This window comes from Ptychodera flava, unplaced genomic scaffold (genome assembly GCF_041260155.1).
Source record: "Ptychodera flava strain L36383 unplaced genomic scaffold, AS_Pfla_20210202 Scaffold_28__1_contigs__length_4768798_pilon, whole genome shotgun sequence".
In the NCBI taxonomy this organism is placed as follows: domain Eukaryota; kingdom Metazoa; phylum Hemichordata; class Enteropneusta; family Ptychoderidae; genus Ptychodera; species Ptychodera flava.
The window spans coordinates 3,790,066-3,816,016 of record NW_027248350.1 but is presented as its reverse complement, the minus strand read 5'-3'; the positions used below and the strand labels follow the sequence as shown (position 1 = coordinate 3,816,016).

At 36.8% G+C, this 25,951-nt stretch overlaps 1 protein-coding gene and 1 long non-coding RNA gene across 2 annotated transcripts; both read left to right on the top strand.

Annotated features, from left to right (window-relative positions):
- The first annotated feature begins 437 nt into the window (after positions 1-437).
- LOC139126971 (SID1 transmembrane family member 1-like) lies at positions 438-24,374 on the top strand. The gene is made up of 11 exons (XM_070692888.1): positions 438-442; positions 5,420-5,551; positions 6,072-6,127; positions 8,457-8,509; positions 9,041-9,184; positions 20,440-20,513; positions 20,842-20,956; positions 21,273-21,390; positions 22,749-22,885; positions 23,320-23,422; positions 23,756-24,374. Exons 1-11 carry the CDS (start codon positions 438-440, stop codon positions 23,821-23,823), a joined length of 1,005 nt encoding a protein of 334 aa, XP_070548989.1. The 3' UTR covers positions 23,824-24,374.
- On the top strand, positions 12,950-14,805 carry LOC139127082 (uncharacterized). The gene is made up of 2 exons (XR_011550922.1): positions 12,950-13,240; positions 14,581-14,805. It is a non-coding gene; the product is annotated as an uncharacterized lncRNA (long non-coding RNA).
- Positions 24,375-25,951: the final 1,577 nt, after the last annotated feature.

Sequence of the window (25,951 nt, the reverse complement as noted above, 5' to 3'; positions counted from 1 at the left end):
GATTGAAACTAACTTGGGATAATTGGATTTTCATATTTTTCAAATTTCTCAAAAGTGTTAGGTGCCGTATAGCTAAATGTTGCAATATTGCAAATTACTCACAAAAGCAAGTGTGTAACGTAATAAGAAATGCAGATGAGGTTACATTTACAGATGAAATCGACATTACTCCGCCATCCAATTATCCCAAATCAGTTTTAATCGTGTTCAAGAGCTTTAACATGTTCATGGCTTCAAAACGTTATCAATGTGTCTTTATTTTGGAAAAAAAATACAACAATATTACGCACAACATCATGATGCTAGTTGCTTTTCTCGACAGAATCTACGTACTGGAAGAGCACTGTGATAGCAGTTTCATTCTACATGGGCTTCTATGTCCTATATGGTTTAATTGCACTGCTTACAAACCGTTGTAATCGGTGAGTAACCAAGTAATGGAGTGAGTGAGTGTGTGTATGTATGTATGTATGTATGTATGTATGTATGTATGTATGTATGTATGTATGTATGTATGTACGTATGTATGTATGTACGTACGTACGTACGTACGTACTCAAGCAAAAGAACACACCGTGGACTTGTTGATATTGTAGTTGGCCGATTCTTTTCCTCACTCAGTCATAGGGGACGTACGTACGTGTATGTGTGTACGTGTATGTATGTATGTATGTATGTATGTAAGTATGTATGTATGTACGTACGTACGCATGTCGCATGTACGCATGTATACATACATGTAAGCTTATGTATGCAATGGATGTATGCAAGCATGCGTGTTTGTATGTACTAGCTGATGTTTTTATCTTTCATGGTGGCAGTATTCCTTAATCAGTTTTGGACTTGTGGTTCTTGCGCCAAAGTCTTTGATTTAGAGATGGCAGATCGATCACTATATTGAAGACTTCACAAATTTTGCTGGTCGGTATGGAACATTAGGACAATCCTGCATTACACCAGTTCAGAGCATGTGGATGCAAGGCTAGCTACAAACACCCTAAGCCGAGATATCGTAATATTCTGACGATTATGACCAAGAACCGTGCCTAAACGTTTCACCGCGGGTATTTTCTAACCAGTGCTCTACGCCGGATTCGGGTCTGTGAACAGGTGATTTCTTGTTATAACCCGACGTGACGTCATTCCTACTTAAATCACAACTAGACCAAGCCAGTTAGTTGCGAACAAAAGGGACTGTGTACGTATCTTCATGTTTCAAAAAGTGCTGACGTTCTATCAGGGGTCAAATCGATGCAATATGCAACAATTTTAATAGAGAAAAATAGACATTCTAATAATCAGAGACATTGTCACAGTACTCGCATGTTCTAATATCTATGTCGTCGCAAAACAATCCCATGTGTTCCGATCCTCTATGATGTTCAGACAAAACTTTCAGATCCGTCAGTCAATCCTTGTATATCTTATCGCTATTTACCGTCCTCCTAACTCTGGGAAGAATAAACAAACAATAAATTTGTCTCTGAATTCTGGTTACTTTTTGAAACAGCTATGCCTTCACCTGGTAGTCTTTTAATTGCGGTTGATTTACATTTTGTGATTTCAATATCAACTTTCATAACCACAACTCGACAGATACCATTAAGCTGTCAAATTTGTTTCATTCAATGAGACTAAAACAGAATGTAAACGAGTCCACTGAAGCAAAAGGACACACCGTGGACTTGTTGATATTGTAGTTGGCCGATTCTTTTCCTCACTCAGTCATAGTGGACAAATCTCTTGTGTCCAATCACAGTTTTGTGTACTTTAGATTAAATGTTCAGCAGCCGCCTTAAAACAAGGTTAAGGTATCACGGCGTGACTTTAGAGCAATCACCGCTGCTGAAGGGAACACACATGCCCTTATAATTGCCCTGATACTTTTTCTACGATGCTGCCACTGAAGCACTCGACGATGTTGCTCCTATGATAGAAAAGCTGATTATTGATAAAGTACGTGCAGCATGGTTTTGTGAAGAACTGTTGCTGTTAAGAAAAAATGTATAGCAGCTTGATAAGTGGCGAATTTCCGAGCTCGAGAACGATCGCTTACTTTTTCTGTCGAAAAGGTTCGTATACGTCAGCCGCTACTACGCTCTTAAATTGGTTTATCATAGGACTAGCGTCCAGGGAAGCACACAACAAGAGACTATCGTTGCTCAGCTGTCAAGTGTGAAGGCAACTAATACCATCTAATACACCTCTGAAGATATGCCGTCCAAATTTTTGAATATCTTTGAGTCCAAGTTTTCAAACTCCGGGAAGGCTTTGGTGAAGACTCTCATGCCTGGAAGACGATGGGCTACCGGGTCATACCTTAGCCAATATTGATACAGTATCATTTGACGATGTAACAACACTTATAAAGCAGTCCTACTCAAAATAACGTTACCTTGATGAGTTGCCATCGTAGTTAAGGGGGAGCCGCATGTTGCCAACACAGTTTTTTTCAAAGCAATATTTCTCATCAAAGATGATCAGGAAACCCCCTGATATTATATATTTTCAGAAAGGATAGACTCTAAAGTTTAGTGTGGTAGCATTAGTTTACTCGAAGGATGAAGTAGGTGTATATTTGGGGTAAAAAACTTCAGTTTTGGTATTAATGATATAAATTAATTTAAGTCAAAAACTTGACTCTATTTTCTGAAATGTAATATTTCACTTGAAAGAACAGTATATGTAGAAAAAACGACTATTTTATTTTGCATTATCTATTCTCATTCTCAAATGACAAGGGTTGAAAGATCAACACTCAAAAAAGTGATTAAAATAATGATAAGCAAAATTAAAAGGCCTCATTCAAAATGTAAGAACGTTATCGTCAAACAAAATGGTCGATATGTCACATAGTATTTTAAAGAACATAGCGTGAAAATTTCACAAAATTTGACCCAATCAGCGTGAAGTTAAATTCTTTGAAAATTTTGAAATTGGGAGGGAAAAAAAGCCAGGAGATCGGGTGATTTGCATACATTTGCATAAATTAACGCTTCTTTATCACGCAACTTGCGACTGCTTGACAAGCTAAAAGGTGAACCCAACCAATGGTGAACAAATTAGTTAAAATAGAATGACTATTTGCAAAAAGGTGGTTTTTGAGCAAAATACGAGTGTTCGGTGCAGCGCCCCTTAATTAAGACCTTTATCGAACTGCTCAATTTTTCAACGCATCACTAATTCACGTTCATCTGGCATCGTTCTAACTTACTTTAAGTCAGCTATAATTCGGACATTGTCGTAAAAATAGCATTTTGACAGGAATATTTTTAAGAACGGCAGACCTGTCCCCAATTTACCTTTTCGTCCCAAGTTCTTGAGCGAATAGCTGCTAAACAGATATATCATCATCTCAACAGGTTTCAGCTGTTCACAAGATGTCAGAGTGCCTATCGTTCCAACCATAGCCCCGAGACTGCTCTCCAACGCGTCGATATCGACATTATATTTCCCAAAATTTCTTCTTTACAGAGTTGTATAGTATATTAACCCACACAAGGATATTGAATGTGCACATGTAAAATCACCTAGTTTATAGTTGCACATAAACGTAATCTCTAATGATTACTATGTCATATGCTTTAAAACATTCAATTCATGAGACAATGAGAATCCTGTACAGTACTCTTGCAAAAATACTGACAATTGCCTTCAAGCAAACGTTATTCGGAGCACTTTCTGCTTGTCTCTCCTATACAAATTCACTGCATTTTAACACGAATACTCTAAAATTGCGTAAAATATTCTACTTTTCCAAGATTTTGAAAGCCAGAAGATTTTCACTGCGTACATTAGTATGTATTTGGTCAGAATACTGAAGATGTTTTCTATAGGAATTCTGTTATGCATTCTTAAGTATTGCTAAAACAATAGTTCATACAGGTATAAAGTATTCTTTAGGAATATATAGTATATAGTATAATTAGTTTGTTTCAAAAGTATTCCTTCAAGGACACCATTAATCGCCTTATAGGAAGACTTTTAAAGCCTTCAGTATTCTTTATAGAATTTCGTTGGCATTTAAAGAGTATTCTTTTAAGGATACGTTAAGGTTCAAAAGTATTCTTTTAGAAATACTTTCAACATTCCTCAGAATCTTTTACGAAGGGGTCAAAATACTGAAGGATCTTATAAGGTTATTTTAAGAGATCCTAAAGGATTACTTCAGAATCTATGAGACACTTTATTTTAGGCATCCTAAAAGACATTTTCATGAAGGTTGATTCACTATACATGGTAGTCTATAAGGAAACTATGAATATTTTTTTCAAATACAAAACTAGGTAAATCTGCGTATTTATGTACGCTTGATTATTGATATCCATGTATTCGATTAGACTAGTGATTCAATCATATACGCGCTTCATCTCATCTAGACGAGTAGATCTGTCTGCCAACCAATATTAATCTGTCCGACAGCTTGCAACGGCGACTGCTCGTCACATGTCACACAACTTTATGTCCAGCAAAGACAAGGGACGACCAAGTAACAAGTGCAGTGTTTTCAAGCAAACTAATAAGTCACCCACTCTAGCATTTCACGACGATCCACGCACGACTTCACTTCCTATTTGACTGTACAACAAAAACAAACCACAGTTCCAAGACTGCAAAGCGACAGTTTGATGAGTATCAACATGACATCGCAGACATAACATGATAACTTCTATGTACATGGACAATCAAGTAAATAGAAAGAAATTTCTGAGCACTATAAATATGCGGAAGCTGAAGGCTAGCTCGATCTAAAGCATCCTATCTGTGGCTTAGTGAACAGTTGTCTCAACATGCACCATCATCACCCTGTAATCGGACGTAACCTGCTCTCAGCTACTTATGGAAATTGCCTACCAGTCTTCACTTTTTCAAGTTAATTTGGTTACCACGTGCAGCTGCTTGATGTCACCCGATAATTTCCCCTACTTCTAACCTTGGATGACGCGTGTGTTCAAGAATTATGAACACACGAGTTACAGCTAGTGATCGAGAATGGCTTGTCATTTTATATCGCTTTTCAGAATGACGTCTCCTATCTTGATGTCATGATTTGTCTGTTAGGGTCGACTCGACAATGGAAACTATCTCTTCTACTTCACGTGCTATAAGTCAACGTCCGCCCACATTTTTGCATCAGAAACAGTAAACGTATGGGGAGATCAAATACGCTAGCATTTTCGTACTTCTTACTAGGTTTTAGTTGTTTGCTGCTCATGATACTTGGCTCTTTCCCTGTTTACAAGCATCAACGTGTCCCTTTCTGGCCTGTTGATAAGCCCATCCTGCAAAATTATTCACCCAAGTACTGTCTTTATTGCTCAGTTTAGCCTTATACGGACCCTGTGCAATTTGCTCTACGCACAGAGCACATATCGGGCAAAATTCTTACACTATTACGTTTCTGATTCTTTGTTTTTAGATTCATCGCTTCAGAGCCAATGCGCCGCTCTCCGGAAGCCGAACCCCTGAGCACCTCCACTTGTGTCGGCAATCGCCCAACCACCACAGTTTATGTTCAGCTCAGCCTAGGAGATGTTAATAGGGAACCAAAGTATGTGACAGTAGCCACTAAGTTTTGTAGCTAGGTAACCCAATTACGTGACAGTAAAGACCAGGATTTGAAATAGGATCATTTCAAAAAGTCGTCACTGTGCACTTATTTGGAACGGAATCAATATCTGTCCTTGCAACTCTCTGTCTACATTTCTTGAAGTACACAAAAGTAATGTTTAACGCCTGGAACCCACCAGGAATGCTCGTACCAAAGCAGATAAAATTAAGAAATTAAAAAAAATGAAGCAGGTGCTTGTATCTTATAGTCTGCTTAGCTCTGCGCTGACTTTCAGTATCTAAGTGTCTGTTTGTCTCTTTATCTATCTATCCATCCATGTGCCTGTCTATCTGTCTGTATATCAATCTATCTATATACATTATGTACATTTGCATGTATACTTTATGTGAATGGATACGTTGTTGGTATGACTTTACTTTAATTGAATATTAATTAATTGATGGCCAGTGCACTCCAGTCCTCTTGAAAATTATAACAGTTTCGTCTCAATTTTCTTTAGTGCTAACGAAGAGGTCGACGTCGTTCAAATCGGGGCAAGCAGCAGAAGTCAAGAAGGTAATAAAAAATGTATATTCTTCTTGACGGGTGTTCTGTTCATTAAGAGCTACAGGTTAAATAACGTACATAATTCGCAAAAAGACTTACCCTAATGTACAGGAGTATGACACGTCCATGTAACTTCAGCCACACTGGTTATTTGTGATGATGTAGCAATGTTACAGAAATGTGATCTAGACATAAAAACTTCAAACATTTCAGTCTCAGGTTCTATACCATATATTGGCAAATCTACATGTTAATAACACTGTTTTAAGATTTTTTACCCAAAATTCCTTGTTTGCATCCGCCAGAGTACACTGGAGTGGATAACACTGAAACTATACCCATCAGCATTTATTTTCAAAATTCTCAGCCTATATTTTATCATCCTCACTACACGTATAGCCCTAAGAGTAGGGCGACCTAGTTCCCCTCTCACAGCTGCGTGAATATACGATAAATGAGACGAAAGTAAAAGTTTTTAGAACTTGATATTGACATTTTCAAAAAATGTGCTTGATGATAACCCAATATCTCACATCCATAATGAAAAATCGGTGCACTCTTTATATCAAACATTGCAAAAGCACAGTGCAATCGGCACTTGGCCCAATTTCCTCAAATTGATCATCAAAGCATGAAGGGCCTTTGATGCTTGTTCTTTTTAATTGTTCAATGGCCCTTGCTCATAGGCCTCGCGAAGACAATTGCAATCCTAAGTAAACATGATAAGACACGATCGCAAACGTCTGCTGACGACAGAACCACTTTTCATAGCTCCTTAGCACTCCACCATTTCTAAAAAATAACTTTAGTTTTACTTAAATCAAGCTTAAATTTGTTCTTATCACAATTAGTTTTTAATTTGCTATGCAGACGTTGTAATCCTATTGCATTGTATGACATTAGTATGAGGTCGTCAGCAAAAAGACGATAAAATGGTTTGATCAATCAAACAGAACATCCGACATCGTCACCAAAATGTGATCAACCCTTTGTTCTTCGTGCAAGTCCTTTACGAAAACGGAGAAAAGAAAAGGAGACAAGATAACATCCCTGTCTGACCCCTACAGGGCAATTGAAAAAGTCAGTCAGTCCAGATGGTGTTGAAACACAAGATTTGACATCTTGATACATGGAATATAAAATGCGATATATGTTAATCTTTACACCCCTGTATTACCAAGTTTAAAGAACATATAGTTGTCCTGTTAACCCTATCAAAGGCTTTTTCGAAGTTTACGAATGCGCAGAAAAAGCGACCCCTTTTAGTAGGTAAATATTTTTGGATGAGCGTGTGAATAATGAAAATATTATCAGGAGTACAATAACCAGCTCTAAAGCGAGCCTCCTCCTCCTATCTATATGAACAAATATTGTCCCATTTACATAACCTGATATATAAAATTCTGGAAAAAATTACTTGCAATCGGAAGCAAAGAGGTACCACGATAGTTACTTGCCAACTGTCTCGATCACTTTTTGTGCATTGGAAAGATAATACTGTCCCGCCAAGCCGCCAGAAATTTACCCCAAGTAAAAAAGCATTCAATAAAGCAGAGTAAGTTACTTAATTCATTGCAGCAATATTTGTAAAAATCAGGCGGAATACCATTTGACCAGGGGACTTTCCTACTTAAAGTTTCCTAATACTATTTTCCACTTCCTCCACTGTAATTGGCGAATTCAACATTTCGTCATATTGCTCATGAGCAGACAACGGAACCTGACCCTGAGCAAAGTCTGCAACAGTTGTATCGAAATATTCCCATGTGTCTAAGTAGTCTGAATTTTCATAAGTGACACTTCTACTTGGATTGAACAATGACTCAAAAAATCATACCATTTATGTGAGTTGATTGAAGACTGACCAGAAGACCTGGACTCCCTGGAATAGCCCCAGATTTTTTAACTGTCTTTGTCGTGAGCTGCCTTAGTGAAGTCTGTGATGTTGCATTACGATATACATTCTTTTTCACTGTAATCATCTCTTTATAATCATGCTTCTGGATCTTGTAGCGCTCAAGGAGATCTAACGACCTATTGTGGCGAAAACGTCTAAGTAAACTGTGCAACTTATCCCGTGCGCGTCTACATTCTTCATCAAACCAAACATTTCCAGTGTACTTACTATATTTCTTGTTAGATCTTATTGATCGATTACTCGGCAATAAACTATAATAAAGTTCACTGATTTTACCAATAGCACCGTCTATATGAGTGTTATCTAAATCACTCACAATATTCTGGATTCTAGGTGCTAAAACCCCGTATTCAAACTCTAACAGATTAGACATGAAACAGAGCGAATACTGATAATTTATATTTTCTTTTTGTCACCTAGATCGAGCAGATTCCCATGAGAGGAGAGACGAGAACAACGCCGATAAAGCGAAGGTATGATCAAATTCTGTAAATTGATAAGGCATCGTAAATCCATCAGGACGTTCCCGTTGAAGGGGAAACGTGAAATTGTTTAGACACAAGAAAAAATATCTCGTCTGTGAATAACAACAGTGTGCATCTGTCCATCCCGACACATTTCACTTATAGCATAAATGCTTCAGACAAGACTGTCCACCTATGGTATCTATTTTGCATTCACATATCCATGCCATGCTATGGTGTCAGGACTAGGCCTTCAAGGCCAATGGAGACCTATTCATCGTCGAATGTTTTATTTTTGTATACAATTATAAGCTCTTTCTGCATACATTATAAAACCATATGTCGTAGTGACAGTGAACAATTGCCTTTGGAAGCATCATACAGCTTTCCTCACACTAAAGTTATTTTTTTTCAGCCAATATTATTTTCTTTTCTCATAAGTCTAACTAGTCTTTTACCGTTAACCTTACACTCTTCACTCTAAGGGAGAACATTCAAATATATAAAGTATTCGATAACCATGCCATGCTCGCTTTTCAGGCACCTCTGTCTGTTGCTGATCTTTTGAAAAATTCTGAATATACAGACCTGACTGAAAAGTACAAGTTGTATTGGAGGAACCTCATTCCCATAGCCATCTTCTACGCATTACCAGTGATACAACTGGTCTTGGCTCACCAAAATGTAGGTATATATCCAAAGCAAACTATTGTTAGATAAAACCATATTAAGTGGCTGTTGTTGCCGTTGTTGTTGTTGCCCACCTTGCCTCTTGGTGACTCCTCTAAAATGTGCGAAGAGTGAACGGTCAGAATATATATATATATATATATATATATATATATATATATATATATATATATATATATATGTGTGTGTGTGTGTGTGTGTGTGTGTGTGTAGGTGTGTGTGTCTCTCTCTCTGTGTCTGTGTGTTTCTGTGTTTCTGTGTGTGTCTGTGTCTCTTTGTGTCTGTCTGTGTGTAACACAAATTAATTCAAGTACAAAGTAATAATATCCATTACTGAAGTTTCAAGCGTCATGCAATCTTCAGACAGGGAATTAAAATCTACCTTTTCCAACTCTTTCCTTTATATGCTGTATATGGTTGGGAGCATGCCATTGAATTATTGTGTTTCTAGGTGGTGCTGAAATTTGGTAAAGCATATTTGTCTTGGCGTTGACATTTTGAAACCAACTCAGAGGGTTTGTTAAACAGCATAGATTTGTCGGCATAGTCACGTATAGCATATCTGATATACAAGGATTACATCGTTCGTTAATGTTACAGCATCCTGGTGCTTTGTCAATAATTGAACATGATACGTCAAAGACCTGGTCCTTCTTAGGACACCAAATACGTTTGGATAGTTCCGTACTATTTTCATTTCTTTTGTTGCGGAACGATTGTAAGTGATTAGCGAAGTGCATCTTAGAGGTGTGATCTGTGAGGCGGATGTAAACCTTCTTCTTGTTGATTTCCGTTAACACTTTGGCCTTGTTAACGACACCTTTGACCCGGAAATAACCTTTTAATGGGCATGTAGACATTAGTCTGGTCCGTTGCCCATTGCTACCGCTGGCTAAGCTTCTCACGAAAATAGGGTCAGAGTCTATTTTCTTGAGCCGTCATGGCAAACAGCTGATCTTTCAGCTGGCTTCCGGTTATTACCATCTTGTTATGTGATTTTATTATACTAGCCACATTCTTCATGCAGCTGTAACTCTCTTTAATTGTGTTTCTATTGAAGATTTTGTGAGTTTTGAACCATAAGAAAATGGTTATCACCACTAAAATAATTGAAAATTTCAGGGGGGGGGGGTTAGGGAAGAGGTCATTTTCAAATAGGAGGTACCGCCGGATACCTCCCGCGGTATACCTCTGCCTCGCTTACCGCCAGGATTACCGCCGCTCAGAGACCGTGAATATTAGAATCCAACTTTTGCCGAAAAACCTAACTTAGAGGGTCTTGTAGAGCTTGAGCAAAACTGAAACTTTAAGAAATTGTTTCCTATAATATCGGTAGTAAGTGGTCCAAATTTCAGGGCCGTACGATATATTGCATGTATTTGCGGCACGATTAAGTGACATCGTGTAGAGACCGGTCTGCGTATTGAATTGACGCGCGGGCGTCCACGCTGCTGAGTACGGTAAATAGCTGTTTTAGGGACCGAGCACAATTAACGGCAGGGGGGGAAGAGAAAATGGGAGGGGGCACGAAAAAAATGAGTGTTCTTGGGGTGGGCCATCAAAATTCCAGGGAAGGTAAGGGGTGGGCCACCAAAATTTTTTACACCATGACAGACAGAGAATATTTTTCAGCATTGTTGTTCCTTGTTGAAGCTGGAGTTCCTTGTTAAACTTCTTGTAGCATGATGAGATACCAAGTCTTAACCCTTTCACCACCATGGTTTGTCCCAAATCCAATGTTTTCTATGGTACAGTTGTACCTGTATACAGGGAACTGGGGGTGAAAGTGTTAAACCTCACAATGCAGTTATGTGTAAAATGAGCAATATTATTATTGAAAATTGACTTCATTTGTCAACAATAATAATGGTTTGTAATGATACAGAAACTGGTTATAACAACACTGAATGAACTTGTAGATTGTTTATAAGGTATTTGGTAATTTCATCATTCTTTGAGATTAAAATAGCACAACACAATCCCTCACAAAACTGAACTGCCTATTAGCCAGTCCACATAACTGTGAGGAATAGGTGGCATGGCGATTTGAGGAAAAATAGGCAGTCCATAGCAGTCCAACCTGCCACATGCCAGTATTGGAAATATATTACATGTTAAAATTTGAACATTCATCACAAGCTACGCATGTGAAATCAGGCTCAGTCATGTGAAGTAACCATTCATTAGCAGTCATATTGAATACATGATAGAAGGGGAGATTGTCAATGGATTGAATGGTAGCTCACACGTGGCAGTAAAAATTTAGACATGCTTTAATAAATTCAGAGGACTGACTTGTTGCCAATTCTCATGTTTTCATATCGCTATTGTCTATTTAATTTACATAAATTAGGCGGCACTCATGTGTAGAGTTGTTTTTACTTGGGTTAAGTTTTCCAGGTGAAATTACTCATGTTTGCACTATCGAAATGCCACATGGGTCACATGCACTGGTTACCAGACAAATTTTTCTTAGACTTTAATATTTAGTGGATACAGAAGCAACTGTTTGCCATTTTAAAGTGACAGTATAAAGCTGTAAGTTTTTGATTTTGTTAATATTTTTGTTATGTATCAACTGCACTTACTTCATTGGTTAACAAATTTAAGTTGAATTAGCTCGTTGATATTATCAATACAACCAACATACAATTTGTGTGCATGCATATTATAAAAGTTCACTTTATTGTGTACAATTGAAGTTTAGTCCAGACCAAAATGTGTTTACCAACAATAACAATGCTGACTGTACATAATACAGGTTGTGAACACTGGACATTTGAACGTGTTTTAGAAAATAGAATAACATTAGCAATACTGGCTAACATGATTTTGAAAAGAGAGAAAAACCTGTAGTCGATGTACGAAGAACAAAATTTCTGCCAAAATTATGAAGTTACAGACTATCCCTTAAATATAGATAGAATTGGTTTAATTCATCTCCATTCAAAAAAAGAGACCAGGGATTTTCAGGATAAACCAATGAATATGACAATAGGGAAGTAATGCAGATGGCTGCAAACGTCTGTGAGCAGCCTCTAAATTAAATCAGCACAGATCAAATTTTAAACATCGTTTATTTTTATTTTCAAAATGTGAAATAATTAACACATGTTCACCGCTAAATATTCCTTATGATCGGAACCTGCATTCTATTGAAAGGTACTCACATTTTCAGACGTAATATGGTTGGATCTGTCAATAATTTTTTCTCATATGGTCCACGTTTTTGCGTACGTCCGTCAGCAACTGGCTATGCAGTCATGTACATGTATGTCAGATCATGCTACCTCCATGGTCAGAAACACAACGACGAGCACACTTGCGACGGTTCTGCATCTGCCATTGATTGTAAAACTTTCGCGATTACAACTTACATAAAACTTAATTGAAACGCAGTACAGGTACTGTTCATCCCAAAACCGTTCAAAAATCGAGCTGGATAGACTAACGGTTCTGACGCTGTATCATGTCGTGACTTTGGAAAGAGTTTCAAGTGTTTCCACTTGGAAGAGTGGACGGGACGCAACAGGGTATGGACGTAAGGGGCCCGTAAATGAGTACGCTGGAATTTAACAAGGCTGATCACTATTGCAACGGGGTTCACTTAGTGTGTTGGACTTCCGTATTTAATTGATCTCTTCATATAAAGTCATTTTTTGCTTATTAGAAAATTCTAAAATAACAGTTTACGCGTACTTGAAATGTTAAAATTTTGCGACGATCACGACCCTTGACCTTTCGAATTTGACCAATGCTTTGTGTTCCCACGCGATCGTTATTGGATATCACATTGCATCTCTCGAATGAAATTGCGCAGAGTTTTTGAAGTAACGGCTGTTCAGATCTTCAGCTGAATCTTACGAATTATGGCTGATTTCTCAATCATTTCTTCCCCCAGTGACGACACATTATTAGTCAAAACAGCAAGTGAGTTAGGTCTATGTATGTTTCGGTGGGCATGAAGGTAAAGTGTATTTCCCCGCGACAGTGTTGGATGCAGTGACCGAGATAGCAAGTCGCCGTGGACGATAATTTTCCATTGATCCGGTAAGTATTTGAAATGCATATTTATAAAAGGCAATTACAAAATTAGTATGCCGTAGAGAGAGGCTATTCTCTGCACATTGATATTTCCCTGGGAAGCTTGGTTTTGTATATGGCCCGACATTTTTAACCTGAGCTTGAGTGGAAAGAAAGTACGTATCTGTAAGTATACCTTGAAAGGACGGAGGGAGGTGTACAGTGTGGCCATCAATGCAAAACAAAGCTGGGCTTGAACAACGCCAAAGCTTAGTTTGGGCTTCGTCTTGAACTGATGGTCTCACTCAGGGACCAAAAATAGTTACGTCCATGGTCTCACTCGGTGCAAAAACACTGCCATTAGCGTTCTCTTAATTCATAGCTGCCGATTCGTATATTTCCCCTTGTCTAACATTTATCAGCGAAACGTCAGTTCAAAAACTTCAAAATGACGGTAGACCCCTCAAAATTAAATGTTACCATGAAAAATACTCTTATAAGGCTCATGAGGTAGAAATTTTGATTCCGAATACCTGTTACCTCAAGGAAAGATCAACACGTTGCTACCGGTATGTATGTGTGACTTCAGACTATGGACAAAATGTTGGCCAGTGCATTGACTTCACTGTGCACTGCTGGCAATCGTGCAGATGTGAGCCTCACTCATACTCGAAGTCAATCAGATAATGAGTTGTGCCTGTTTTTATTCACATTGCAAAATTGGCTCAATAAGCATTTTCAGATGAATTTCTCGCTCGCTTTCAATTTTCTGGGGTATGCAAAAAAATTAGGCGAAAGGAAAATATTAAAAAACAAAACTAGATCGTAGGATGAACATGGCTATGTATTAAACTTATGATTGTTGTACCACCTGGTCTTACTTGCATTTTTTTACTTCTTTTATACATGGTTACTTTTAAAATCCATTTTTAATATGATATTGCCAGGTAAGAAGCCTTGTATTGAAAGACAAAAAATATTTAGAAATGTGATACGTCTTAATTTTCAAGAGACAGCAGCTGTAATTTTTAATGAGTTCAATAACTTGTTTGCCTCATGTATTAACACACTTTCTTGTATTGATTCAAATTATTAATTGTGACGCCCTCACTTTGTAAAGATGTACATAAATTAATCGGACTAGTGCCTGTGGCAACTAGTCAAGTCAATACAACGTACATAAGCTCAATACATTTCTAGATATGTTACACTTTCAATGTGTTAATTTTGCACTCGCAAAGATGCATGTAAAAAATTCCTCTATGTGTATGTAACAAATCACACACACATGTTCTCAAACTATATTGTAAATTTGTTGTCTTAATAAATGTTGCTAAGTTCATTCTCTTCTTTCTGTTTCATTTCAGTGTGCATGTCAGCCAAGGCCCAAGAGAAATTCGGCAAGAATAATCATGACCTACCTAAAGAAGTCTTCAATGTCAAATTTCAAAACAAAATAGGACATGAAAGACGAGACTTGGCCAGAGCTAAATGAACTCTTTTAAAAACTAATCTTTGACTAAATCACTTTTCACTGTGTCTATGAAATTTGTTGAAGCCAAAAATTTATTAAATTGGTCATCAGACTTACAGATATATTTTGTGCTTTTTATTTTGAACGTTTGGAAAGGTGAGTCTGCTTGTGTTCAGGTGAGTTTGAGTTTGCTTTTAACTCTGTTTGGCCTGTCTTAGTTTTAGACAAATATGGTTAAATTACATCTCCAACCAATTGTATCATATAATACACTAAAAGAGCCTGTGTAAAAAGTACTTGATTTCAAGGGAATTTGATTTCACTTATTTGATATTTGCTTACACCTTGCAAACATGCAAATGTAACAATGTTTACAAAATTCATAACAGCAACATCAAAAAAGTAAAATCCGGTGTCAAATCAGTACTTTTCATGGTGCTCTTTTTCTGCCAGGATGACCCTGTCATTCATATGTGCATTCAAGATAACCATTCGTTCACATACATGTGAATGTTTCAAAATAACCATTCGTCATTCAAAATAACCATTAACAATTAACTGTCCGGCGAGTACTTGCACTTGCATTGCAACTCCGCCATTTTGAATAGCTTTTTTACTCCCGAAAGCCTTTGCGAGTAGACGAGTGACCCCGTGAAGAGTTTGTTTACAAATGTCAGATGGCGGCATTTGAACATCACGCTGCCGAGGCAATGGAGGGGCAAATCAGATAGCTGAAGTTGTATTCACTGAGAGTATGAAATTTCCCTAACGGTTAACGGTTGAATTTAGCGGTTGTGGGGTCACGGGGTCACTCGTCCACTCGCAAACGCTTTCGGGAGTAAAAAAGCTATTCAAAATGGCGGAGTGGCAATGCAAGTGCGAGTACTCGCCGGACAGTTAATTATCGCCCATAACTGGCAGATTTGAAAGAAATGCTGTAAGCAGAGTAAAGATTTGAAAGTTTGAAGGTATTTCCAACCGGTCGATGTAATTTTTTTTGAGGTAGATGCTTTATTTCGTTTGTTTCGGACCACCGCTCGATTTTTCGTGTCATACCTTCCTATTCTTATACAGTAAAGAGGTTCGGCCTTCGGCCTCACAGTATCAGTCACTTCCCATCCGACAACGATCTACGAAACGTTCCGTGGGCCTGTGCAATTGACAAACAATGACGGTAAAATTCAGTGATGAAAATCTCCGTAAAAAACTAATAACGGTCAGTCTCCGACTAGAGGGCGCTGTCTGAATTTAAACGTAATCCTCATAAATATATGGTAATAAGGTACCCTCTGTTCAGGCTGTTTAACATTTTTCTCAGCCAATTCCTAGTTTGCATATTTAATGAATGTTTCGAATTAGGGAAATATACCAGGATTTTCTTGATCAAAGTCGGTGAAACATGCTATGTACATTGATGATACCAGGCAAAACAATATTGAAAGTCATTTCGCATTTCCATGTCAGGTAATTTATAATTTGCATATCTGATGATGATGTGGTGATCATTGTTCATGATCTTGATTATGAACACTTTCAACGAAGTTGCAAACATGTGGCAAAAGTTTAAATGTACACAAAACTGCGATATATAATGAAACACGTGAGCATTTTCAGTTCATATCTGGTTGAATATTGTGACTCAGACACTGATCATGCAAAAAATGTAACAAAAATATCAGTGTTCAATGTCATTTTCAATCAATTTCACCTAATGCAATATATATCGAAACACCTCTCGTGATCCCCGCCTTGGGATGTTCTAACAGTTTTACTTAATAAAAAAGAAAATTAAAAACATCCCTCAGATTGCACAGACTGCACCAGTGCATACATCAATTTCTCAAAATTTTCAACGCAGGCAAACGGACACCCCATCTGACACTTTCCCCCCATGTGTTCTCCCCATGTACTTTCAAATTTTGCCCCATAAAATATCCTAGTGGAAACCCTCTCACGATACCCACCTGAATTGAACAATACTATTTATTCTTGGATACTGGTTATAGCGTTTGCTTTTATATCTTTATATTGTTGTCACTTTGAATTCCATTTTGTTGGTTTCACCTTTTTCAACCGTCATGAAATAACAGAAGATAATGTTGCAGGATTTGAAAGGTGTTTACTATTGCTGTATTTTTGTAAATTTTACAAATATATGTACCGTTATTTAACTTTCTAAGTGGGGTAAGTCAAAATTTCCGAGTTAGAGAGGGGGGTACTCAAATTCGTCATGGTAGGCTTAGGGGATTACTCGAAATTTTGGACTTTCCGACGAAATTCCGCCGACACCCCAAGAACGCAAACAATGACTACTGACTCCCTAATTCGATTTGATTTTTTTGTACATCTTGTATTGTATAATTGGCGAGTGTGCTCAATATATACAGACTGAGTTACTCTAATATAAGCAAGCGATGTGATCTTTTCATAGCAGAAAAGTTACACATTATCAATGCTGATAAATCTATGCTGTTAAACACATACTCTGAGTTGGTTTCATACGTCGCAAAAGAGAAATATCATTTAACAATTTTCAACGCCACCTAGAAACACAATACATTAGTATGCCCAAAACACAACAAGGAGAGAGTGGGGGAAATGATATTTTAGTTCTGTCTAAAGATTGCCGGATGAATGAAACGTAATCAACAGATATTAATCCTTTACACTTAAAGTAATTTGTGTGTATTGTAATATAGTACATCTGCATACTTTGAATCTATCTATCTTATATATATATATATATATATATATATATATATATATATATATATATATATATATATATAAAGATAGATAGATTCAAAGTATGCAGATGTACTATATTACAATACACACAAATTACTTTAAGTGTAAAGGATTAATATCTGTTGATTACGTTTCATTCATCCGGCAATCTTTAGACAGAACTAAAATATCATTTCCCCCATATATAATATATATATATATATATATATATCCGGCAATCTTTAGACAGAACTAAAATATCATTTCCCCCATATATATATATATATTATATATATATATATATATATATATATATATATATAATATATATATATATATATATAATATATATATATATATATATATAACCGTGGCTTGCTGCCATTAAGATTCTCATGTTTGGGAGATTATCAGTATCATTAATTGAATTCGGTTAAATTCGAAAATCTTATATTCGAGGTGTCATGAAGAAATGCAGTGTGTTTGCAAATAAAAGTATATCAGAAACACAGTATGCCCTATGTGTGGGATGATAAAAACAGCAGCAACAACAACAACAACAACAACAACAACAACAATAATTAATATATAAGTATTATATAGAAATAATAACGCGAATAATAATAGGTTCAATTTCCATGAAAATTTCACCATAAGGGTATTTTGGGCCGGGAAGACCAAATATGATATCAATTTCACTGCTCCATGTTTCCATGGTAACCATTTTAGGGGTTGAAAATTTCAGTTTTTCTAATATCCCATGAAAAGTTACTTTGATTGATATAAAAATTATCTAGTGGGGGAGTTCGGGTCAGAGAACACAAAAACCAGACTTATTTTAATGTTTTGAGTTGCCATGGTAACTATTTTGGGATTGAAAATGTTACTTTTTCCCTAATTCCTATTAAAGAAATATTGATTGATGTAAAAATTTATAATAAGGGTTTTTCTGGTGAGCACACCAAAAAAATCACACTCATTTTTAATGTGAGATGTTTCCATGGCAACCATTCAGGAGTAAAAATTACCAGTTTTTCAAAGATTCCACCTAAAATCCAGTAATCAACAGAATGTGTTATATCAAAGGGATATTTTGAGTTAGAAAGACCAAATATCCAGTGTAAAAATCCAGTAATCAACAGAAATATTATACCAAAGAGAGAGAGAGAGAGAGAGAGAGAGAGAGAGAGAGAGAGAGAGAGAGAGAGATTGTTAATATATATTGGAATTTTTTTTCATAGTCATGACTTTCGATGGAAAAAAACTAAAAACAAAATTAAATTCAACCGATTGAACGTGTATCCATAAAGTTCGCACAAAAGTTAAACGTCTAGGCCTGCTGGTATCACTTAAACTGCTTAGTGTCACTTTTCCGACAAGCATTTAATTACCCCTTGGCTTAATGATATCCCCCCTCTCTCCATACAGTATGATGCACAATTCTGCGCCGCACGTACAACAATTGGAAGTCACCCCATTGACAAAATTAAAATCAACAACACCTCTTTTTCAGAATTCCCTTATAGCTTCAATGAATTGTTAGATTTCTATATAATACTTATAACCCCTAAACTTGTAATAATAATAATAATAATAATAATAATAATAATATAATTATTATTATTATATAGGGCTCAGCCCTTGGTGTCGCGCCAGGGGTTAAGATTGGCAATGTTATTTATATTGATTCATGATAAACTCTAATTCTTACTTCATAAACTTTTGTATGACAACTATGCCCAGTTTCCCTCTGATGAAAGCAGTTCACGTACGTACACGACGTCAAACCCTGCAGCAGGGCAGGTATAGATTTTCTGTAGCGTGTAAAATTTTGGACAAAAATTGGCAATTTTTACAATGATAACAGCCTATTGCGTTAAACAAGGGACGTATTATGCAATCATTATCATTGCAATGGTAACCGCACTGCCCACCTTCCACTTGCAAGTTGAAAACTATAGCGTTCCGTCTAAAAACTGGCAATTTTTGAATCTAATTATTGACACAGGGGGCGCTCTTGTATAATTCAATCCCAGCATTCTTTGCGTATGCCCCCGTTCATATGCACGACAGTTTTCTCTCCTTATCTATATAAAAGATATTTTGTATCAGCGACAAGGTGCATAATAACATTTACTGGCTAATAAAAGAGGTATATTTTATAAAAGGCATGTTATATAATAGTAATTTGTTTCGTATTTGTTTATTTACGAGTACTCAAAAAAAACATTGCGGCGCACACGAAAGAAGGGTACACTTCCGGTTACTCGCATAGTATATTATGAATAAGCGCATGCGTAGTCAGTAAGCCGCTGGCTTACTGACTACGCATCAATCAATTTATATTGATTCATGATAAACTCTAATTGTTACTTCATAAACTTTTGTATGACAACTATGCCCAGTTTCCCACTGATGAAAGCAGTTCACGTACGTACACGACGTCAAACCCTGCAGCAGGGCAGGTATAGATTTTCTGTAGCGTGTAAAATTTTGGACAAAAATTGGCAATTTTTACAATGATAACAGCCTATTGCGTTAAACAAGGGACGTATTATGCAATCATTATCATTGCAATGGTAACCGCAGTGCCCACCTTCCACTTGCAAGCTGAAAACTATAGCGTTCCGTCTAAAAACTGGCAATTTTTGAATCTAATTATTGACACAGGGGGCGCTCTTGTATAATTCAATCCCAGCATTCTTTGCGTATGCCCCCGTTCATATGCACGACAGTTTTCTCCCTTTATCTATATTAACGATATTTTGTATCAGCGACAAGGTGCATAATAACATTTACTGGCTATAAAAGAGGTACATTTTATAAAGGCATGTTATATAATAGTAATTTGTTTCGTATTTGTTTATTTACGAGTACTCAAAAAAACATGGCGGCGCACACGAAAGAAGGGTACACTTCCGGTTACTCGCATAGTATATTATGAATAAGCGCATGCGTAGTCAGTAAGCCGCTGGCGCGACTAATAATTTATAACAATAGTAATATGTTTAATTGTTCGTCAAAGATATTCCATGATAATGGTGACGAAGATGTCTGCTACTACAATTTCCTGTGTGCTAATCGCCTCAGTGTGCTAAGGTTGGTGGATTTTGTCACTTTCATCTGCCCATATCCTTAATTTACTTAGAATAGTATTTTTATTTTTGTTTCAAATCAGAAAGGCATCTGACATCAAATCTTTCAGAAAAAAATATCCAACAGAATATAACGACATATCCTTAGAGTTTTTAATGTTCTTTTTTAGTATGTGATACAAACCCTAGATGCCGGTTGCAATATTGTCAGCCTTTTGTTGTTCACAGAGAAACTCAATTACGGTAGATTAAATATAAATCCAAACAATAACAATCACAAATATTGAAGTAGACATGAAGAAGGTAACGTTTAATATTGTTTTTCTCGCCAGTTCTTTCAACAATGTCTTCAGTAATGTCGGTTACATCTTACTTGGCATACTATTCCTCATCATCACTCGAAGGGAAGAACGGAAACACAAGGAGAGATGCAAAGAGAACAGACAGGTAATGTAGAAGTTTGATTGTAACTTATTTTTTTAATGCCGTAGTACACACTTATATTAATGATCATTCTATTTTGCGTTATTCTTTATGTATTGAACACGGATTGATTACATTGAGCAAATACGGATCATTTATCGCGGGAGGGGATAGAGTCCATACTGATTTGTTAATGACAAACATTCGGTTTATTTAAAAAACACAGCCTGAACTTGTATAGAGCAAGAAGGGACCGCTAAGCCTTCTTAACAATTTCGTCGATCAACAGCAGCCGAGATTATCATGATTCAGATAAGTTAGTGAAATGTTTCCATCACAGGAACTCGGTCTGCCAAGATACTTCGGTATATTTTACGCCATTGGTATCGCCTTGTTCATGGAGGGAATTCACAGTGCTTGCTACCATATCTGTCCAACCCATGGTAATTTTCAGTTCGGTAAGTTTCATTTTGTAATATTGATGGGGTTTTAGATTGAAACGGCTTAGAAGCCACCAAGTGGATCAGAAAAAAAATTACCTGAAAATAATTCTGCTTAGAAAACTCAGTGAACCCAGCAAACCACTTTGTCGTTCATCCTTCCCTATGTCTGGCTTAGAGCACTATGTGCGTCTGGCTTAAAGCAGTACGTGACTGGCAACAGTCCTATACTTTTACTTCACTTTCCTCAGGGCAACTTATTAGTAGGGTTTACCGTAAGAATGTGATACTAGAGAAGCAAATTACTCTACATTTACCATATTTGAAAAGCAAACGGCCGCCATGCCTTTGTTAACTCTTTGGGAAAAGTTAAATTTTCGATTTTCACAAAAACAAGAGGGATAAATAAACATCACTTACCCAAGAGCTTCGAAAATGAGCTTACACGAGCGGTTTACCAGAAATGAACTGTAAAAATGTAAAAACTTGAGACCTCGAACACCTGCCCTCGGGGCACACTCTACCTGAACTAAAGTGATGTGCATTGGAATTGGCAAAAAGCTGTATCCTTTTCATAATGTAGTTTTATCCGTTGCACTCAACAAATAAAGTTACTACTGTCTGTAGCTTTCGGGTCCGTCTGGTAATCCTTCATCAGCATGAATGACACTTGCTGGACAATTTGCATCAGTCATGTGGTTCAATGATCGCATGTAAATCACGTGACTGAATTATACTACTGTATACTGATGGTAAGGCTTAGCGGCCATGATCACGATTCGATTCAGGATTAGAGCTGGCGATGTGTATTGTGTATTGCTTCCTTGACTCCACGTCGAAACCAATTTCATTCCTGGTCAAGAACTGAAACAGCTGTATCCCTTTGTTCTCTCTCCGAAATTTGCAAACAATGTAATATTACTTCGCGTTTTAATTTACAATAAGTCATCTAAATTATAATATATATCTGTTTCTGTGAGCGTTAGTCTTCGTGTACTATAAATCTACAATTGGTGCAATCATTATTGTATATTTTAAAACATCAATCAGCCATGAGGAAATTCATGTTTTGATCTCATAAGTACCAAGTCAAAACACTGCGGCGGTCAGCACCCTTCGGAGTAAGATTTCAAGAGCAATTTCAACAGATAAAAATGACAACAATTTTCTAACAATATTATGAAATTAACGTCATATACCTGTGCCTTTAGCAATACGTTGATTGTGTCTTTTGACTCATATGCATCACCAGAGTTTTGTTGCACTCAATTGTACCCGACCTGTTCGCACGGATTTATGGGTTAGGAAGATTATTACTGTAACAATCTTTCGTAAAATAACAAAGGAATTCTATCATTATTTTTTTCTGGCACCAGATACTTCTTATATGTACATTATGGTCGGTCTTAGCATGCTAAAGCTATACCAGGCGAGGCATCCAGACATAACATCAACTGCACATTTGACCTATATATGCCTCGCTCTTGTCATATTTGTCACTGTCATTGGAGTGGTAAGTTTTCTCCTGTTTTTGTTGGTTCGTTATTTCGTCAGTCTAAGTAAAGTAATCGCATTGGTGTTGCAAGTGTGTGTCTAAGCTTTTTGGATAGGTTACCTCTTTTTCTGTATAACAAACGCGTCTCCCTTGAACCTTTACGCATTGCAAAGTGAGCGTCTTCAAAATTCTCATTCGAAAAAAAGGATGCGAAATTTCACGAAGAGGGCGGGAGAATATTAGTAACCTTCAAATTATTCTTCAAACAATAAAAGTCCGGAGAGAATATGAAAGTCCAAGCGTGTACATATTTGTATGTGTGGTTGAGTTGTAGTTTCAAGTTGTATCATATGTAGATTTCGTAGAGTTGTTAAGACTAGTATGTGAATGCTTTAGGAAGTCAGAACCAAATTCTCTAAAATGGTTGCAAAGTATGAAACCATTGTTTTCAGGTCTTTGGGACTGTGTGGTTCTGGGTTGTCTTCACCATATTACACGTTTTGGTGACCTTTGGACTGACTACTCAAATATACTACGTTGAGGGGATCAGCTGTGGTACAGAGTAGACATAGAAACCGTAATGTTATTAATATAGGCCGTAGTAAGTGGAAGTCTTAAAGGTACAATGTCATGTGTAATCATATCCATTTGGTTTTACCCGCGTATTTCAAAACTCATTGTCTTTACTTTGTTGGTATTTTCATTCCATTTACATGTTAAGCTTCCACTGTTGGAATCACCAGGTGAAGACTTGCAAAAAAAACAATGCCTTTAATCGAATGCTTTCTTATTGTAGTGTGTATGTGTGATTGTACTGCGGGTTAGCACGGACATGATTGAAACCTGCTCCAATATAACATTAAAACTGATTTTCACCTCTTCAAACAGCCAGGTTGCAGAAATCATTTCAGGCGCTACGACAATGTAGTCGACCAAAGTATCCGGTGAGTTATTAGTCACTAGGAAACGATCTATATGCAGTTACAAAAAAGGTTCCGCAATGGCACAGAAGTTACGCAAGTAAAGTGCGTCTAAAATCTGATCAAGTTCACCCATTTATTGCACCCTTCGAATTGAAGCCCATGAAAACTCAAACATAATTGCTATGAAACTTTTGTCTGACGTTTGATTCGTTGGTTTGACTATTTCTTTACAATGTAAGTAATTAGAGCTACAGTTTTAACTGGGGGTCTTTTACAAGAACGGCAGATTTAAAAAAATATTGTTTATCAAAGAAATTACACATAAACAAAAAGCTAATATTTTTATTTTCACCATGTGTGGATGTAAAGTGAAATAAACCTTGCGCTGTGTCCGAATACTATATTGTCCTATACCAAATTAGAGCGGTTATCTTGTAAGCAGAGAATGCGAATGGCGTTTTCCACATTTATTTAACAGTATTCAGATTCCAAAGAGATATCATAACTGCTAAAGTTTCGGGAGAATATTTTTGTCCTGAGTATTATAACAACAGTTTGGTCTGTAGCATCTTTCAAGGAGAAAAAACAGACCGTGGCGGTTTTTATGTGTTAATAGTCTAGTCGGAAGGTAGGGTTCCCATGCACCCCATGGATGTATTTTTTTAACCTACATTTTTGTAATCCTTAGGGTCTATATTTAATGAATTTTGATGTTCCCAAAATCAAATCGTGTCCCATGGGTTTCATTTGGCGCCATCTTTGCCGCCATCTTGGCCGCCATCTTGGATTTCAACAATGGGGTAGGGGTCACGTATCTACCGCTCGACGGAAACAGAAACAATAAAATACTATAAACGTTACATTTTTAGAAAGCCAAGATCATGGCCTTTTCATTGATATATAACTTCATAGGGATTAATTAATATTCGAACGTCGATTAGACTTTATAACGGCCATTGGCCGTAAATCGTAAAATTTGCTAAATTTCACACCCAATAATTAAGTTCCCGTTCCTCCAAACAATTTTTCATAAGGTATTTATATATTTTTGCAAGAACTCAGTGCAATAAACAAGAAAAACAAGATTAAAAGTATGTGTCTTGAGATTTAGAGGGTGCATGAGCTTGTTTTCTTATTACGCGGTATGCCACATATCCGTGTGTAACATCAGGGGTAGGGGTAATGTTTCCCTTTCTGTTTCGAATCATGAATGATGAAACCATAAAAATGTTACATTTTTTTAAAGTGCTGCATCAGACCTTTCTAAAAATATAAGATTTATGGGGAAAAATTGCATATTTAAAAGTTACAAAGCTTAAACCTTTCGGTTTGTGTCGATTTTGAGTGATTTTTTAAGAACGAAATTACAACATATGGGGTAGGGGTAATGTTTCCCTTTCTGCCTCGAGCCATGAATTACGAAACCATATAAATATTACACTGTTTGAAAGTTCTGAAATTGGCCTTCCCAAACATGTATAGTTTCATTGGGAAAAGTCCATATTTAAAAGTTACAAAGCTTATGCCTTTCAGCTTGTGTCAATTTTAAGTGATTTTTAAGAACGAAATTACAACATATGGGGTAGGGGTAATGTTTCCCTTTCTGCCTTGAACCATGAATTATGAAACCATATAAATGTTATACTGTTTGAAAGCTCTGAAATTGGCCTTTCCAAACATGTATAGTTTTATTGGGAAAAGTCCATATTTTGTAGTTACAAAGCTTAAACCTTTCAGTTTGTGTCAATTTTTAGTCATTTTTAAGAACGAAATTACAACATGTGGGGTTGGGGTAATGTTTCCCTTTCTGCCTAAATGTTATACCGTTTGAAAGCTCTGAAATTGGCCTTTCCAAACATGTATAGTTTTATTGGGGAAAATTGCATATGTGAAAGTTACAAACTTACGCCGTGCAGTTTGTGTCAATTTTAAGTGATTTTTTGAACAATATGCACAAAACAGTTAGTCCGTTGGCCAGGTATCGAAATCATCCTCTCTAAGGCATTTTACCCACTATGATTTTCTGTTAGCTAGTATTCTCAGCTGTCATAATCTGCTTATTTTCCATTTAACTGATGGTGTGAGAGTGTAGCGACTTGTTTGTGAAGGGCTGTCACGCCCTCAGTAGTAAAATAGGAATGGGTTAGGGGTAACATATTTA

Coding starts and splice junctions, on each gene's coding strand:
- LOC139126971 (XM_070692888.1), top strand. Junction 9,185..20,439: donor TGGTCTTGGCTCACCAAAAT/GTAGGTATATAT, acceptor TGTTCGTCAAAG/ATATTCCATGATAATGGTGA. Junction 20,957..21,272: donor GATGCAAAGAGAACAGACAG/GTAATGTAGAAG, acceptor TTTCCATCACAG/GAACTCGGTCTGCCAAGATA.